Source organism: Equus przewalskii, chromosome 6, assembly GCF_037783145.1.
Source record: "Equus przewalskii isolate Varuska chromosome 6, EquPr2, whole genome shotgun sequence".
Taxonomy (NCBI): Eukaryota; Metazoa; Chordata; class Mammalia; order Perissodactyla; family Equidae; genus Equus; species Equus przewalskii.
The window spans coordinates 79956173-79972372 of record NC_091836.1 but is presented as its reverse complement, the minus strand read 5'-3'; the positions used below and the strand labels follow the sequence as shown (position 1 = coordinate 79972372).

Sequence of the window (16200 nt, the reverse complement as noted above, 5' to 3'; positions counted from 1 at the left end):
CTGACACTGGCCTATATTTATCCCTGCGCCTAAGCGGTTAGGAAACTGTAGTGCATTCCTGGGAATTTATGAGCGAAATAAACATTTAAATGTTTCTATAAGGTTTATTTAAGGAGAACAAAATGTGAGCTGCTGGTTTATTGTAGGGCGAGCTTGCCAGGAGACGACCCAGCCCTTCAGAACTTGACTGCTCCAGGGAAGGACAGGGCCCCGGCAGGGTGAGAGGGGGTGCCCCTGCTGTCTTCCCTCCAGCTCAGTGTTCAGCCTCGTGCTGGCTGGAGAGCTTCCTGGAGAAAGGAGCTTGTGAGGAGGGGCATAGCTGGGAAGAATGAGAGGGAATTGGAGGCCTGCGGGACATCAGGAACCAGAGGAGGTGAGACCAATGACCTGCAGAACACCGTAAGGGTAGCGTGTGTAATGGGAAGGCCAACGGGCCTGGGGTTCAGTCCCTTCCACTCTTTGCCAGCTGAACAGCCCTAGATGAGTCCATTTTTTTGTTGGTAAAGTGGGGATTGAAACGAGAAAAGAGAGGAGAGAAAAGAAATGTATCAATCACCTTCTCCGAGCTCAGGGCCTTCCCTTCTGCCCAGTCACGATTCTGCAAGGCCAGGAGGTATTATCACCTGCAATTTGTAAATGTAGCCTGGGGTTCATTTGTGGATTTGTGGGAGGATTAATTGAGAAAACACAAGGGAAGTATCAGGGCCAGGGCCCAGCACACAGTAGGTCTGAGGAAGCGTCACTTCCCTCTGCCCACATTTGTTTCTTTGCTTCTCGTGTCTGTAACCCACAAAGGGCATCCCTACCTGGTCTGAGATGCAGGTGGTGAGAGAGGGAGTGGAGCCAGGGGCAGGTGGCCTTGGAGGTGAGCTTCTCTGGGAGTCATTGGTTACTGCGGCTTGGACAGCCAGAGGCCCCTCGGGAGATGCTCTGTGGCTCCATGGCCAGAAGGGCTCGGCCTTCCCAATTTAACTCCAAGGGGTTGATCAGACCCAAATCTAAGATCAACAATCTCCTCAAAACCAAATTCCCAAGTAATGAATTCCCTCCTAAAGGCGACAATAACAGAATACAACACCTGACATATGGGGCATTTACTAGGTGCCGGGTGTCCTTCCATGAACTTTCTGTCTGGAGCTGCCAGATTTAGCAAATGAAAATACAGTTATGCCCACGCAATATCTGGGACACAGCTATACTAAAAAATTATTCGTTGTTTATTTGAAATTCAAATATCGCCGGGCATCCTGCATTTTATCTGGCAATCCTATTTCTACATCAACCCATTTCATTCTTTCTTGTAACTACCCTGCGAGACATTCACAGATGAGGTAACTGAGGTGCCAGGAGGCGTGGAGGTCACTTGCCCAAAGTCACATAGCTCGTAAGAGGGAAGCTAGACGGTGAAGCAGTGTGGCTCCCCAGCCTGAGGCCCTGCCTCCCGCTTGCCAGCTCTGAGCAGGAGACAGGATGGCTATTTACACTGCCTTAAACCTGGCGAAACTCCCCCCAAGCGCCTCTGGTGTCTTCCCACACTCTCCCCTGGATCACTGTCTTCCCAGTGCCTGTGAGAACGAAACCCGCTGGCACAAGACGTGAAATTTCCCCACAAAACAGTTTTGCAGAAAACTTGGAGCGGGCCAGCCTGGTGGCGCAGTGGTTAAGTGTGCCTGTTCTGCTTCCTGGTGGCCCGGGGTTTGGTGGTTCGGATCCCGGGTGCGGACATGGCACCACTTGGCACACCATGCTGTGGTAGGCGTCCCATGTATAAAGTAGAGGAAGGTGGGCATGGATGTTAGCTCAGGGCCAGTCTTCCTCAGCAAAAAAAGGAGGATTGGCAGTAGTTAGCTCAGGGCTAATCTTCCTTAAAAAGAAAAAAAAACTCGGAGCAATTGCCCAGAGCCTGCTCAATCATTCTGGGAGCCGATTAGGGGAAGAACACTTTGATGTTATTACTGTATACTTTGCACACATTGGAAGGAGAGTGAGGAGCATTCCCGGACATTCCATGAGGGGATTAGAGGATTTCTCCCCGATTGCTTTGGGCCTCCTGGTTTTTAAGCAGCTTTGAGTTGTGTGTGTTCATGCTTACCTGCTTAGCACTTGCCACCCCTGGCTTGTTTCTGCCTTTTTGTGTGGGCACCTCTGTCCTGACCCTCCTTCTAGTGAGGGTGCCTGCGGTCCCATGCTCGAGGGCCACCCCAGGAAAGGTTTGCTGCAAGGCATAGAAAAGTTCCACCAGAAAGCAGCACCCCCAATGCCTTGTGGGCCACTTGCCTCACAGGTGTCAATACTGAGGGCACCAGGCCCTGGGCACTCCCTGGGGTGGGGCTGAGGAGGGTACTTCCACCCACTCTCTATCCCATTGTGTTAACCAGGAAGCATTTCAGAGGCCTGCCTGCTTCCCCTTGTCTCCCCAGGCCCTCGCCTAGATCAGAGCACATAATAGGTCTTTGGTAAATGTTTGCTGAATGAATAGACAGAATGAAGGATAATAATTGAGAATGTTTACAGACTGACCCCTCTCTTACAGTCTGAGACTTTTGAAAGCTTTTATGAGTCAATCATAAAAAGAAGGCTAAAACTGTCTGCACAATAAATAATTGGATGGAGCTGGAGGAGTAAGCTAAGGAGGGAGGGAGGGGGAGAGAGAGAGGATATCATGCCAGTGAGGAGGGTAAGAAGTGAATGGTCAAAAGAGCGGTGAGGATGGGAGGTCAGACTTGTCCCCCTTTCGTATCCTCTGGAAGGTGGGAGTGAAGAGCGGAGTTCTTTCTATATTGGCCTGCCTGCCTGTTGAACGGTTCTTTAAAGCAATCCTGCTCAGGGCCTGGACCACATGGAGCACGGCTTCATCAGTTTTCAGGTCAAACGGTTTAACGCCAGAGTCAAACCATGGAAAGTCAGAAGGAGCATGCTTTTCTCTGTATCTGCTAGGGATATTTTTATTTATCCAATTGTTCCCCCATTTTTATAGTTTCCTGATTTTATATCTTATATTTTATTGTTGGTTACTTTGAGAAATAGGTAGTGTATCGATAAAATACTGTAAATAACTGAACTGTATTTTACTTAGCAGCCTGAATGCATTAAACTCCTGGAAACGGGTATATAGTATAACCCTATCAGCACCACAATTTTTCTTTTTAACACAACACGCAGAAATTAATATTTGGCCCCTCCTGCCCCTTGACATAGACCTACCCCATCTGTACCAATGCATGCTGGGAATTTACAAAAGCCCCACCCCCAGGGACAGCAGAAACCGTATGGCATAATGAGCATGAAAATGGTGTTTTAGCCCAAGTGCATTTCTTCTTGTTCACCAGAGGATTCATACAAGAAAGAAATTCTCTAAATATGACAAACATGAAAAAAGGTAATTTTCAGAGCTCAAACTTTCACAATCAAAATAAAATCCACCCAGGGAAGGAACTTCACACAGGCTGTAAGCGGTCAGTATTTTGATTGGCGTTGCCATGGCAACAGTCACCAGGGAGGCCGGATAGGAAAGGAGGTCCACCAAGATGATGTGGGAGTTACACAAGATGAGCAAGTCCTAGAGATCCATTGTACAGGGGGTGCCTATAGTTAGCAATACTGTATTGGATACCTAAAAATTTGTTACGGGGATAGATCTTATAAGTGTTTTTATCACAGTAATAATAATAATAATAATAAAATAAGAAGGCAGGAGGAAACTTTCGGAGGTGATGTGTATGTAGGTTTATGGTACAGATTGTGGTGAGGGTGTCATAGATATATACTTATCTAGAAACTCATCAAGTTGTATATATTAAATACGTACAGCTTTTTGCATGTCAATCAGACCTTAATAAAGTGGTTTTAAAAAAAAGATGTCAGTGGCGAAGGTTTTAAGCACAGGCTTCCTGTGCTCCAGAAAATCAGGACAGGTTAAGAATTGTATGCTACGGGGCCAGTAACTCAGATGCCTTCGGGGTCATAAGCTGACTCCAACCAAGGGCTCCTCTGCAGAAATGTGGACCCAAGATTGCTTCATCTCTTGGTTTTTCAGGAAAAGCAGGAAATCCAGACCTTTATGGGAATTCTTCCAGTTATGAAATGTTGGTAACTAATACAAAAACTGTGAACGCTACTCACAGCAAACAGGCCCTCGGGCCTCTAATCTGCACCTCTGAGCTCAGAGAACAGGCTTCAGAGGGTGCTAATTCCCTAACTGAGACCCAAGAGACCACAACAGAAAGAAATCCTTGTAGTGACCTGAAAAGAAGCCTCTGGAAAAACTCCAGCCCTTCCTGCTCCCCGGAGAATCTGCACAGTAGAAAAGCCCCCAATCTCCCCTCTTCCCTGGCCTTCCCATTTAACTTGGCCCCTGCCCCTGGCCCTGCCTGCCCCAGCCCAGCCCATCACCTGCCATTTTGACACACTGCTTCCCCTTCTTGACCTGAGCGGCTTCCCTGGGTACTGTTCCACGTGTGTCCTCAGGCCCCACACCATGCCCCAGGATCTTCCTGCTTTCCTCCTGGCCCCTTGGAAGGCCCCAACCTCTTTGCTCCTTGTTGGCCTCCCACTGGGGGAGCCTGGTGGACAAAAAGTGGGGAGAATGGAGGAGGCCACCATTCATTTTAATGATAACGGTGATTAATGGGTATTTGTAGACCATATGACACTTAGCAAAGTCATTTTCTAAGTCACATTCGTCATTTCATTTTGTTCACATAAGTTTCTTCTGAGACAGAGCGGGCCTTTGACCCTCCTACACTTGTGGGAACTGAGGGACAGTGCAACGGGAGGACAAAGCAAGTGACCAGCTCACCACCGGCCCATGGAGGCGATACTATCGATAGAAAGAGTCGTTCAGGGCCAACTCCCTGGGAGTCTCTTCCAGGAGGAGTCCTTGACAGAAGGATGCATGTCGTGTTCTTGGAGGGACTGGAGCTCTGCAGTTTGGGAACAGATTGGCCGGTCCTGGCTCTAGCCACAAGCATCATGCTGACTCCCTATCACTTTACCTTGGCCAACTGTGGGTGTCCAAATGGAGAGTGACACAGCTCCAATTGACCAGGAGCTCCTCAAAATTCCTATGGGGCAGATGGATGATTTAACAATTGGGCCTCTTCCATCATCTCAACCAATGTGAATCGTGGGGATCCACGGATGGATCTGCTGTCAACATTTCTGTGTTTTCTCTTTGGGTAGTCAAGTTATTCCTAAGCCTAACCCTCAGCATTCTCTGTCTCCAAAACCATAAAGACCAAACTCCCTGGAGCAGCACCCAAGGTCCTTCAGAAGCCAACTCAACCTCTTACTCTAGTTTCATATTTTCCCCCCATCCCTGGACTCTCCCATCTCACATACTCCACAGTCCATGCTCCAGCCACACTGATGAATCCATAATGCCCAGTCATGCCTTTGATAATGCTGTTCCCTTTGCCCAAAACTTCTCCTCTAATATCTTTATCTTGGAAGCTCCTGTTCAACCCTCAAAACCCAGCTCAAATATCCCCTCCTCTGGAGAGTCTTCTCCAACTCCTCTGATAAGAGAGTTTTCTTTCCTCTCCTCTGAGCCTTCAGAGAATGTGGTCCATCCCTTATCATCTTGTGTTTATTATAAGTATTAACTACTTCTGCATCCCTTGCTTGACTGTGAGCCCTTGAGGGTTTTTGTATCTCAAGCTGCTTCTGGCACATGATGGATAACTAAAATGTGTTGGTTCAACGAAAGAGAAAAATAATCTCACAGTAATATAATCATTTATTGAAAACAGCAGTCGCGTGCTAGGTGCTTTATCAACATTATTTTTAGTCCTCACATCAACATTGTTAGATTTTATGATCACGGGGCATAGGGAGATTAAATAACTTGCCCGAGGACACACAGCTAATAGACGATGAGCAGAAACTCATGAGCAGAGCCCAGGTCTGTATGACTCTTCCAAATGGCAATGCTGTTTCCTACTCCTCCTATCCAGCCAAAGGCTGCGCAAACTTCCCTTCCCTGGAGATTCTGAGTCTTCCCCCTCCCCCAACCTCTGCAGCTCCCTCCAGCTGACAAGGTCCTGGAACACGGAGATCTGGCACTCCCTGGCTGCGCTCTCACACAGAGACGCTTCGCTAGCTCACCCTGCCTTACATTTGAGGCCAAAGGAGGGAAGATATGCAAATAAAACTGGGAGGAACTGATTTCACTAAAAGTTGTAGGATTTAGGAAGTCCAGCCAGCACTGTACGGGACCCATTTAACAACAAGGAATAATGTGAAAAAGGGAGAGGGCCTCCTCCTCACTTCACAAGGAACCAACACCTGCATACTGAGGGCTCTGCGAGGGCAGCCCTCAGGCCACGGCTACAGTGGAGCCAGTAGAGGTAAAAATACTTAATGCCTGGCAGCTCCAGAAGGACGTGGCCCCCAGAGAAAGTGGCAATGGGATGAAGGGCACCCACTGCTCTGAAGCTGCCGGAGACCACGCCAACAGTGGGAGGTGGTGTGACGTGCTCCGGAGCACAAGGAGACAGGACCTTGGCACGTGATGGTAGCGTGTGCACAGACAGCCCTGGTGACACATTCCAGTAAACAGGGCAGAGTAGAAGAGAAGAAAATGATGAAGGAACATATGAGAGAACCCCAGAGAGTCTCCCAGGCACAGCCATAAATAATTCTGAGAAGGAAATACTGTAACAGCCAAAGAACCAGAGACACGATGTATGACCATTAGCTGGTCCCATTTTTACCCCAGTCCGTTTCGATGAGGGAAACACAGGCTGACGCACATCTTTCTGGGTCTTGTTGTGTCTCCTACGTTGCTTTTATTTCATTCATTCATTCGCTCACCCAAGAAGTATTTATTTTATTCCGGATATGGTTTTGCAACTCACACAGCCGTCAGCAGCATAGGAGTATAACAATTTCACTACAGCTTCACCAACCTAGGATATCAGCAACTCTTTTGCTTTGACTATTAGTAGTTTTGTTTTGTTTTGTTACTAGTTGTGAAATAATACCTCCAAAACCTAAGGACTGGCTAATAGCTTTTGTTCTAATTTCAGAAATGTGTTGTTTATTTAGACAAACATTTTTACAAAGTTGCAAAAATTAAACAGCATTACCTATCGAGCAAATCCCTTTTATTGAAATGTCACAATTACCCAAGTGTAGGCGTGTCACTGAATATCAGGCATGTGTGGGTCACACCACCTTTTCTCCTGGCCCCTCCATCCTTCCCCAGCCGGGCTGGTCACAGCCTGAGGGCTCGGCAGCGCTCTCTCCTAGATTGTCAGTGAGCACTAACTAAGGGGTGGCTTAGAGGTTCCCTAATCTTAGGGAATGAAAAGTGGACCGTGTTAAGCTCGGGAATTATGCCTACCAGTGAATGAAAGAGAAACTGCTTATCTTTTTTATCCCCCTAAATAATCCAAATTAACTGCATTCGTCCCCTTATCAGGATGGCTCTGAGTGTCATGCTGCTAGAATGGTTGCTCCAGCTCCAGTTTTCCTGGAAGCTTCCACCATCCCAAGCCTAACTCCACCTGTGTCTTTGTTCTAACCCGCCAGGGCTCTCCCACGGCAGGAATATCTTGCAGTCCACCCGCCATTGTCCTGACTGGGGATGCCACTTCACCAGAAGAAGAAACTGACAAAAACCTGGCCAACAGGTACATCCCATGTGCCTGACCTTTGCTCTGTGAGGAACAATATTTCTTAGAACGTGGGGATTAAACAGCTATATTTTTTACAAATCTTTTCTTCTTTCTTGGGTCATTTTATCGATGAGAGTACAATCAAGTAGTTTTTGAAAACAGGAGAGAGAGGTTGGGATTTTTCCCTTATCTTTCTCCCCTCCTCTCCTAGATTATTTTTTCTCTCCTAGATTTGTCTCTTTGCGCCCTGCTAGCCTTTAAGAAAAGCACAAATCGTAGCAGAGGAGTTTCCTGTAATAACTGACCAGATATTTGCAAACAGACCTGAAAGATGTGAGTCTTTGACTGTAGAATCCTGCCCCTGGCCAAAGGGGGTCCTGTGTGGAAGACGGTGGATCCCACGGGAGGGACACTGGCTCTCCTGTGACAGGACGTCCCTGCCTCCGTTCTACACAGCACTAGCTCATGCATTGGTCCAGCTGGAATGAGATTGTCTAACTACAATTTTCAAAGAGTTACAAAGATAATTCCCCTGCAAATATATAGTGAGCATGTATCAAACATTTATTTAATTCGTTAATGGGGGACCCATCAGGATAACAAAGCCAGTTCAAAGGAAAATACAAGGGAGGAAAAGAATGTTGGAATAAAACTGCTAATTTAGACATAAAATAAGTTAGTGTTCTACAAGGCAATGAAACCGTATTTTCTCTTTACTCCCAAACAGAAATCATCTGCGTTTCTACCAGAAAACAATTAGTTATATTTTATGAGTTTTCTACAAGTTAGATGGTCACTGAGTCCGAGCCCTAATAAATATTGGACAGTCAAAGTTACATCTCCTTAGGGCAGTGGGTTGAAAACTTCAGCATGCATCAAAATCACTTGCAAGGGTTGTTCGATCAGAGACGGCTGGGCCCCACCCCCAGACTTTCTGATCCAGTAGGTCTGGGTGGAGCCTGAGAATTTGCATTTCTAACAAGTGCCCAAGTTTGACAAGCTTGTAAGATGATGCTGTCATGTGACTTTGAACGAATATACAGGCATCTGTTCGCCTATTTCCAAGCCGTGGACAAATTTTCTTGACAAGACGGCTCTGTTCTGTCTTTCAGAGCTCCCAGTCCCCACAGGAGGCTTTCTCACCGACACTTGAAGGTTTCCACTGCTTCGCTGACTTCTGTGGGTAAGGGCTAGGCCAATTTATCCTATTTCTGCAGCCAAAGATAGGGGTCCAGCTGAAGGAGTATTTGAGGGGGAAGACCGAGGTCTGGCAGCTTGGCCAGGCCGGGCCCCTTGCCCTCTCCTGTCCTCGGGCAGGCCCATCCCTACAAGGCCAGCAGGACAAAGTTGATCAGCCCCTCTGTGTTTGAGCCCAGAAAAAGTGTGATATCTTATTTCAGTTTCTTCTGGTAAAAAGACAAGACCAGGGTATGAAGAAGATGAGGAAGTCACAGAGAGACAGAACAGCTGAGTGAGGCTCCATTCTGGGGCTCAGGGGGCAGAGCCCTCTGCCTTCTGCTAGAAAGACCCACATCCAGGTAGGCACGTGCCCGAGTGCAAGGCTGGCTGCTCCAACCACCTGCTCGTTCCCTACATGGTCTCTCAGGGCCTCCTCTGGGCCATCAGAACATAGCTATGATACAGACTCGGTCTTGCCTTCAGGTGGCTCAGAGTCTATGAGGAGACTGAGAAGTGAACAGATAGAATCAGGACACCGTATTGTAGGGACTTTCACAGAAGATTTGGGAAAACTGGGGCAGGAAGGAGTCTAATTCTCTCTGGGGAGGGGGAAGTTTGGGTAGGTATTCCAGAGGAGAGAGTATATGAATTGTGCCTTAGAGTGTTGGACAGATAGACAAGAGGGAGGGAAGGCATTCCAGGAGGAGGAAGTGATGTGGTGGGGGAGCAGGAACCATAACAGCAACTAAATGCTCTGCTGTGTGTATTAGTTAGGACTCTTTCAAATGATAGAAACCCAACTCAAACTAGCTTACACCAAAAAACTAAAAATACATAAAAGCCAGGGCTTGTGGTTTCAGGTAGTGCTGGAACCAGGTGCTCATGCTGGGCCATTAGCAATCGTCCCGTCCCATCTCTTGGGTCTCCTTTCTGTGTGTTAGCTTTCTTCTTGGCAAACGGCTACCAGCAGCTCCAGGCTTGCATCCTATCAGTGGAAAGAGAGTTCCTTTGCCCCATATACCCAACGCAATTCCCAGGATTGCCTCTCCTTGGCCTCCCATGGCCGTCCCTGAGCCAATCACTGTGGCCAGGGGAATTGAACTCATTGATTGGTCAAGGCTGGTACACGGTCCTACACCTGGCACTGGGCTGAGGTGGCCGATGGATGGCAGCTCTTTCCTGACTAACATAATTGAGACTCGGAGGGGTTTCACCCAATGCAAACAGAGGAGCTATGACCAGAAGAAGGGGGAATGGAGGCTGGGGAGGCGTAATGGGAGCTGTTCACCATCCAGGGGCTGGAGGGGAGGGCCTCAGGAGGAGCATGCCAGGTCAGCAGATTGGCTTTTGTCACACTGGGGACCGTGAGGAATCCCAATGAGGTGAGGCAGGAGAACGGCATGGTCAGACATGGCTCCTAGGAGGGTCACTTTGACAGGCAGTGGAGGATGGGAGGGAGGGGATCGCCGGGAGGTGGGGGACCTAGGAGGTGGCTGATGTGATTGTGCAGGTAAGAGCTAATGAGCAAGAATGCGGACAAGGAGACAGTTCCAGAGATATTTATGAGGTCAATGCCAGGACTTGATGATTGTTTGGTTGGACGTGGGGGGACTAAGGAAGAGGGAGTGGGGAGTGACTCCCACGCTTCTGAGCAGCTGAGTGGAAGGTGGTGTCGTTCACTCAGAGAACACTGCTGGAGAAGGGGCAGTTTTGGGAAATGATGGAGGTAAATGATGGGAGTGGAGGGAAGAAGGGAGAGAAGGTGGCCATGGGACCGCATCTTCGGCCCGTGATCTTTGGAGTGCTCCCTCGTCCACACACGTTAAGCTCACTAGCTTGTTGAAGAAATGGAGACTTGAAGGAAGAGCACACCAGGGGAGCAGGTAGCATGGGGCGGGGACTCCTGATGGCCTTCCCTGCGGGCGGAGTTTAGGATACGCCTGGGAACCTGACATGGTTTCATGAGCATTAGTGACAGAGGACCTGCCACAGCCACAGACGACAAGCCAGAGGGGCGAGGCCTGCTGAGGAAGCCCCGTTCGTCCCCACACAGCCCTCTCCCTGGCCCTGTGTCGGCCGAGGTTGGCTGGCCGGGTCCCCTCCTGGCAGCATCCCGGTGAGGGTGAGGAGGCAGGGCCTCTGGACCGCGCTGGAGGACTCCGTGACTCTCACCCTGAGCTTGCCTCCTCTGCAGACCCTGCAGGGCATGTCATTGACCTGGTAAATGACCAGCTGCCTGACATCAGCATCTCAGAGGAGGACAAGAAGAAAAACCTGGCGCTGCTAGAAGAAGCCAAGTCAGTGAGTGAGCGATTCCTGACCCGCCGTGGGAGGAAGTCCAGGAGCAGCCCCGGAGACTCCCCAGCAGGTAAGACGCATAGGTGGCCCCGCTGAGCCCCTCCGAGGTGTGGTGGGGGGTGGGAGGGCCAGGCCCCAGGTGCACTGGGAACCCTGCTTCCGAGCAGAGCGGTGGCCTCTGATTCACCTGCCCCCAGGCCCCTGGGCCCTGGGAGGACCGAGCTTTATGGAGATGATCCTGCGAGGAGAGGGCATCTTGCCCCATTTCAGAAGCTCTAAAATACTGACCCAAGTCTAGCCCAGAAAACTCCTCTATTTGCTCTTTGGCCCTGTATGTGACCGTTGTATCTTCCTGTTCCGCCAAGAAATGTCAGCCTACATGATACCCATGAACTTAACCTGGGCTCTCCATCCCTGAATCCTGCATGGAGAGAAATCCTCTGGGTGATGCCCGTAGGCTCAGACCCCTGGGTCACCCTGCATGGATGGAGTCTGTGTGACATCCTCACCCTCCCCAGGAGGCCCTCCTCTATCGACACCTCCTCAGTGACGGAGAGGCCAGCTCTGGGCTCTCTCTCCCTGGTCTCCAGCTGTGGGCCCTGGGGAGGATCCTAGGCACTGTGGGGAAGTGAAAGTGGTCTTTGGCATCTTTATGGAATTTCTGGATTAGAAAGAAGGTTTTCCTGGGCCCTGAAATCCCCCTGCTCTCCCTTTGGCTAAAGTCACTCTTCTTCCTGAGCAAAAAGTTGGGGCAGGTTTTGGACAAGCCTGAATGTACTTAGGAGGCACAGGGAGCGTTGGAAATTCAGGGCCATCCTGGGAAGTCTAGGAGGTACAGCGTTGAGAGCTGTGCCTGCCAAGCAATGCCAGGTCCTCTGTTTCTAGAAGGTGCTTTGAGGTCAGGCCAAGCAGGCTGAAGAGTGTGACCCCACTTCTCACCCCCAAAATGACCCGAGTGCCCCCTCTGTTGGGCTGGCAGGGGGAGGCACTAGGCTCTGGTAGGAACCTCACATGGCAGTCCAGAGTCAGCCCCTGACCCTGACTCAGGACACCCAGTGCCCAGGGCTCAGAAATACCTGAAAAGATGTCTTTGTTAGGCTGGAGTCCTAAACCTTCAGGAATATTGGCCAATTTGTGTCTGTCTCCACAGCTGTTTCCCCGAACCTCAGCCCCGGAGCTTCTCCTGTGTCCTCTCGGAGCAACTCGCTCACCGTCCCCACTCCGCCTGGTGAGGCCCAACACCCCCGGCACTTCCTACCCTGGCTTCTCCCTCTGGGTGATGGCTCAGTCCCTCCCCTGGCCTGACTAGGACACCTCCCATCTTGCAGGCTTCCCAGTCATGTCCCCTGTTTGGTCCCTGCCCCAGGGGGCTCCCAGCTGGGCCTGGCTGGGCTGCCTCAGAGGAGGGAGCTGTACTTTCTGTGGAGGTTTGAGCTAGTGTGGGGAGACAGGCCCAGCCCAGGATGAGGCAGCCTGGGTGAGGCCGGGGGCAAGGTTGCAGGAAGGGGCCTAGGACTGGTGCTGTCTGTCCAGGGCGGACTCAGAGGGAGGTCACCCCAGAACTCCTTTGGAAAGCCCTCTACTGGGGCCACTCTTTGCTTTTGGTTTCTTCCCTTTCATTAGGCTGTGTTCAGGGCCACACCCTCACAAGCAGGGGAAGGGCCAGGGTGCCAGGGAGAGCAGCCTGCCCTTGTCAGAGGTGTAGGCAAGCTCAGGCTCAGGCCGGGCAGCCTGGATTCAAATCCCAGCACTGACACTTCTCGGCTGTGTGACCTCGATTCCCCTCTGCCTCAGTTTCCTCGTGTGGTTTCTGTGATGATGAAATGAGGGCTCACCACAGAACCTGGCATGTGGGAGGTCCTCGACAAATGGTGGCGTTATAGTGGCTCCCAGGCCTAGGGAGGTAAGAGAGGACATTCTGGGGAGATAGGAGTGTTTTTGCTAAAGGGACAGCTGAGAGTCTGGGGTGCTGGACACCACTCACCTTGTCTGGATTATTCCAGGTTTGGATGTGTGCAGTGGCCCGCAGTCCCCTCTGCCTGGAGCCCCACCGCAGGTAACAGGGACCCCATTTGGGGTTTCTATGTCAGCTGGATCCCCTCTTACCCCTTAAACTCCAGAGGCCCTCCATGCCCCAGTAGAGGTGAGGTGCTGGGTGGGGGAGGCATCTACCCCATTGCCAGGGGCCTCCTCAAGAGTGATTCAAGAGGAGATGTGGTCTCTTCGCATGGCCCACTGACTCGTGTTTGCTTCTTCCAGCAGAAGGGGAATGAGGCCGAAGTCTCTTCACCTCTCTTTGGCGAGCCTGTGAGTTTGAGCTCTGACCAATTTGGATGATATGGCTGTGGGGGACACAGTGTCCCAGAAGCCTAGGTGGCCCTGGGCAGCCTGCAAGTGGGTGTGCATGAGTGGAGGGTTGAGCTGGGGAAGCTAGCTGGTTCCTCTGCCCTATCATGACTGGAAGTCTGAGGCAGAGGGGGTGAGGAGACAGGACTCAGTGGGGGAACTGCTATGGTGGTCCTGCTCATAACCCTGTACCCCTACTCAGACTGCTGGTCGGTGACCAGGGAGGCCATGGGGCCCAGCAACAGCCAGATGAGACTGCTGCTCTTGTCCACTCTAGTGAAAATTCCAGGGAAGCTCCAGCCCCTGGTTGGGCTTCTTCCTGGGGACAGCCAGGAAAACCTCATCTTTGCTGATGAGCAATAGGGGGGCCCACGCCTGCTCAGAGCAAAGTGGTCAAGGTGGTGTTAAGGGCAGCGTAGAACACACGCTCATCTAGAACTGGGTCTGGGGTAGAGTTCTCTGGAAGAGTTTCAGCACACACACAAGACAGCCACACAAAACCCAGACACAGACCCACATGCCCCTCACAAAGCAGGTTTCCCTTGGGAAATGAAGGAAGAGGCAGAATCTCACAGCTTCTGAGCAGTACGGTATCACCTTTGCAAGAATCACCTTACCCAACGATCCGTAACCTCTTTTGGATCATGGAACTCTCTGAGAAATTCTTGAAAGCTGTGGGTTCTCTTTCCAGAAAAATACACAGAACACACTCAAACACACATATACATTTTCATGTAATGTCAGAGGGTTCCCAAACCTGATGGGAAATCTGAGTCCCTAATCGTCAAGCCTTGCCAGGCAGAGCCAGGACTAGAATCTGGGGCAACTGATTCAAGGCCAACCCTTTTGACTGTCCCCAAGCTGCCCTCTATTCCACTGTCCTTTTCAGCTCCTGGCCCTTGGGAAGTTCTTGGCAGGTTTTGGATCGCAGGTTCCCTTGTCCTGTCTGTTTTACAAACCTCGGGCTTGTCTGTGGGTCCCCTTTAATGGCTCAGACCTGATTGAGATGTCTTGTCCTTCCACCTAGCCCACACCCCTACACACACACACACACACACACACACACACACCACCGCCCCTGGGCAGAGTCTGTGGGGCCAGAGGCCCCACCGCAGAAGTGGTCCCACCTATGTCCTCCCCAACCTGCCTCCAGGGTCCCAGCTCTCCTTTGTGTCTTTCAGAATGTCCCCAAAGGGCTAGCTGACCGGAAGGAGAATGACCAGAGGAAAGTGTCTCAGGGCAGGCTGACTCCTCGCTCTCCTACAGCTGAGAAGTCCAAAGAGATTGCTATAGAACAAAAGGAAAACTTCGACCCCCTCCAGCACCCTGGGGCCGCACCCAAGGGCCCAGCTTCTGGCACAGGCAGTGGAGGGAAGATGGCCCTGAACAGTCCCCAGCCTGGCCCTGCTGAGAGCGAGCTGGGCAAGCCGCTCCTGAAGGCAGCCAGGGAGGGCAACCCTCTGCCCAGAAGTCCAGTCCCTGGCTCTGGAGGGGCGGCTCCCACAGCCCCCCAGGGAAAAGGCACAGCTGGAGAGCCGACAGGGTCCAAGGTTGGCTCCAAAGGCGAGCCACGGCCCCCTGTGTCCCGGCCCCCCTTGCTGCGGGGTGTTTCCTGGGACAGTGGCCCCGAAGAACCTGGTCCCCGGCTGCAGAAAGTACTTGCCAAGCTACCACTGGCAGAGGAAGAGAAGCGTTTTGCAGGCAAAGCTGGCAGCAAGCTGGCCAAGGCACCTGGACTCAAAGACTTTCAGATACAAGTGCAGCCCGTGCGGATGCAGAAGCTGACCAAGCTCCGTGAGGTGGGTTCCTGGGGGCCAGCTGGGGGGTGTGCACTCCAGGTCCCTCCAGGGCTGAAGACCTCTGGGCTAAGGCTGGGCCCTGGGGCAGGGCAGCTCTGGCCAGGCTGGGGACTTGCAGGGCCCTAAACTTCCCCATCCTGAGCCGTCAGGCCCACTGTGCGGCTGCTTCTTCATAAACACCAGTTTCAGGTGCTTTCGCACCACTTACCAGGGCGAGGTCGGTCTGGGATAGAGTTGCCACACAAAGCCACATTTCAAGGGGAAGGTGGGTACGTGGAAGGACACATGGGCCCTCAGTCCTGGGCTGTGTTTTTCCCCTCCAGCCAGAGCTGGTAGCTTATAAACAGAAGCCCTTGATGGAGCGCCTTGTCCTGCCTGGGACTGGGCTAGGCAAGGATGGACTTTGTAACACAGGAAGCTTTCCTTCCTGATGCCTCTTAACAAAGGGCCTCCAATCCGCCCACAGTGTAACAATGGCCATGAGGGGCTGCTCCCCCATGGTGAACTTCTTGCAACATCCATGATGTCCCCAGTTTTCATTGGCCATCAAACCAGGCACAATGGTCTCTCAGGGGGCTGCCACCCTATGCAAGGGGTGACTGGGGACTACCCAGAGATGTAGGGGATTGAGGCAAAGGGTTTGAGGCAAAGAGATTAACAGGACAAAGGAATCTTCAGTCCATTCTGTGACCCAGAAGGTCACAGACAGAGGCAGCTGGGACCCCACAGGGTGGTACTTGGCGCCCTGACAGCTGGAGCTGGACAAGGCTCTCTTGGCTCCTCTACAGAGGGAACATGGGACAGGGAAGGAAATGAGGCACCTGAGAACATCAGGGGCAAGTGAGGGGGTTTCTGTGCTCACAGGGACACACTCTGATGCTGGCCACAGTCTTGTTCAGAAATCTTCCACGATGCTCTGAGCTGATGGCTTGGGGAGCTGGGCCCTGGCTGCTGGTAGC

The 16200-nt window shown here is 51.4% G+C and overlaps 1 protein-coding gene across 12 annotated transcripts in view; it reads left to right on the top strand.

Annotated features, from left to right (window-relative positions):
• Positions 1-16200, top strand: part of IRAG1 (inositol 1,4,5-triphosphate receptor associated 1) — a 132273-nt gene that overhangs the window by 64425 nt on the left and 51648 nt on the right. For 6 of the 12 annotated variants that reach the window (XM_070626338.1, XM_070626332.1, XM_070626340.1 and 3 more), the window contains 7 exons: positions 7534-7634; positions 8732-8802; positions 10993-11166; positions 12247-12324; positions 13100-13152; positions 13359-13403; positions 14624-15241. In XM_070626338.1, the coding sequence (XP_070482439.1) occupies positions 7534-7634; positions 8732-8802; positions 10993-11166; positions 12247-12324; positions 13100-13152; positions 13359-13403; positions 14624-15241 (1140 nt within the window). Of the gene's footprint in view, positions 1-7533; positions 7635-8731; positions 8803-10992; positions 11167-12246; positions 12325-13099; positions 13153-13355; positions 13404-14623; positions 15242-16200 lie in introns of all 12 variants that reach the window. The other 6 variants (XM_070626336.1, XM_070626331.1, XM_070626342.1 and 3 more) reach the window with 1 other exon arrangement.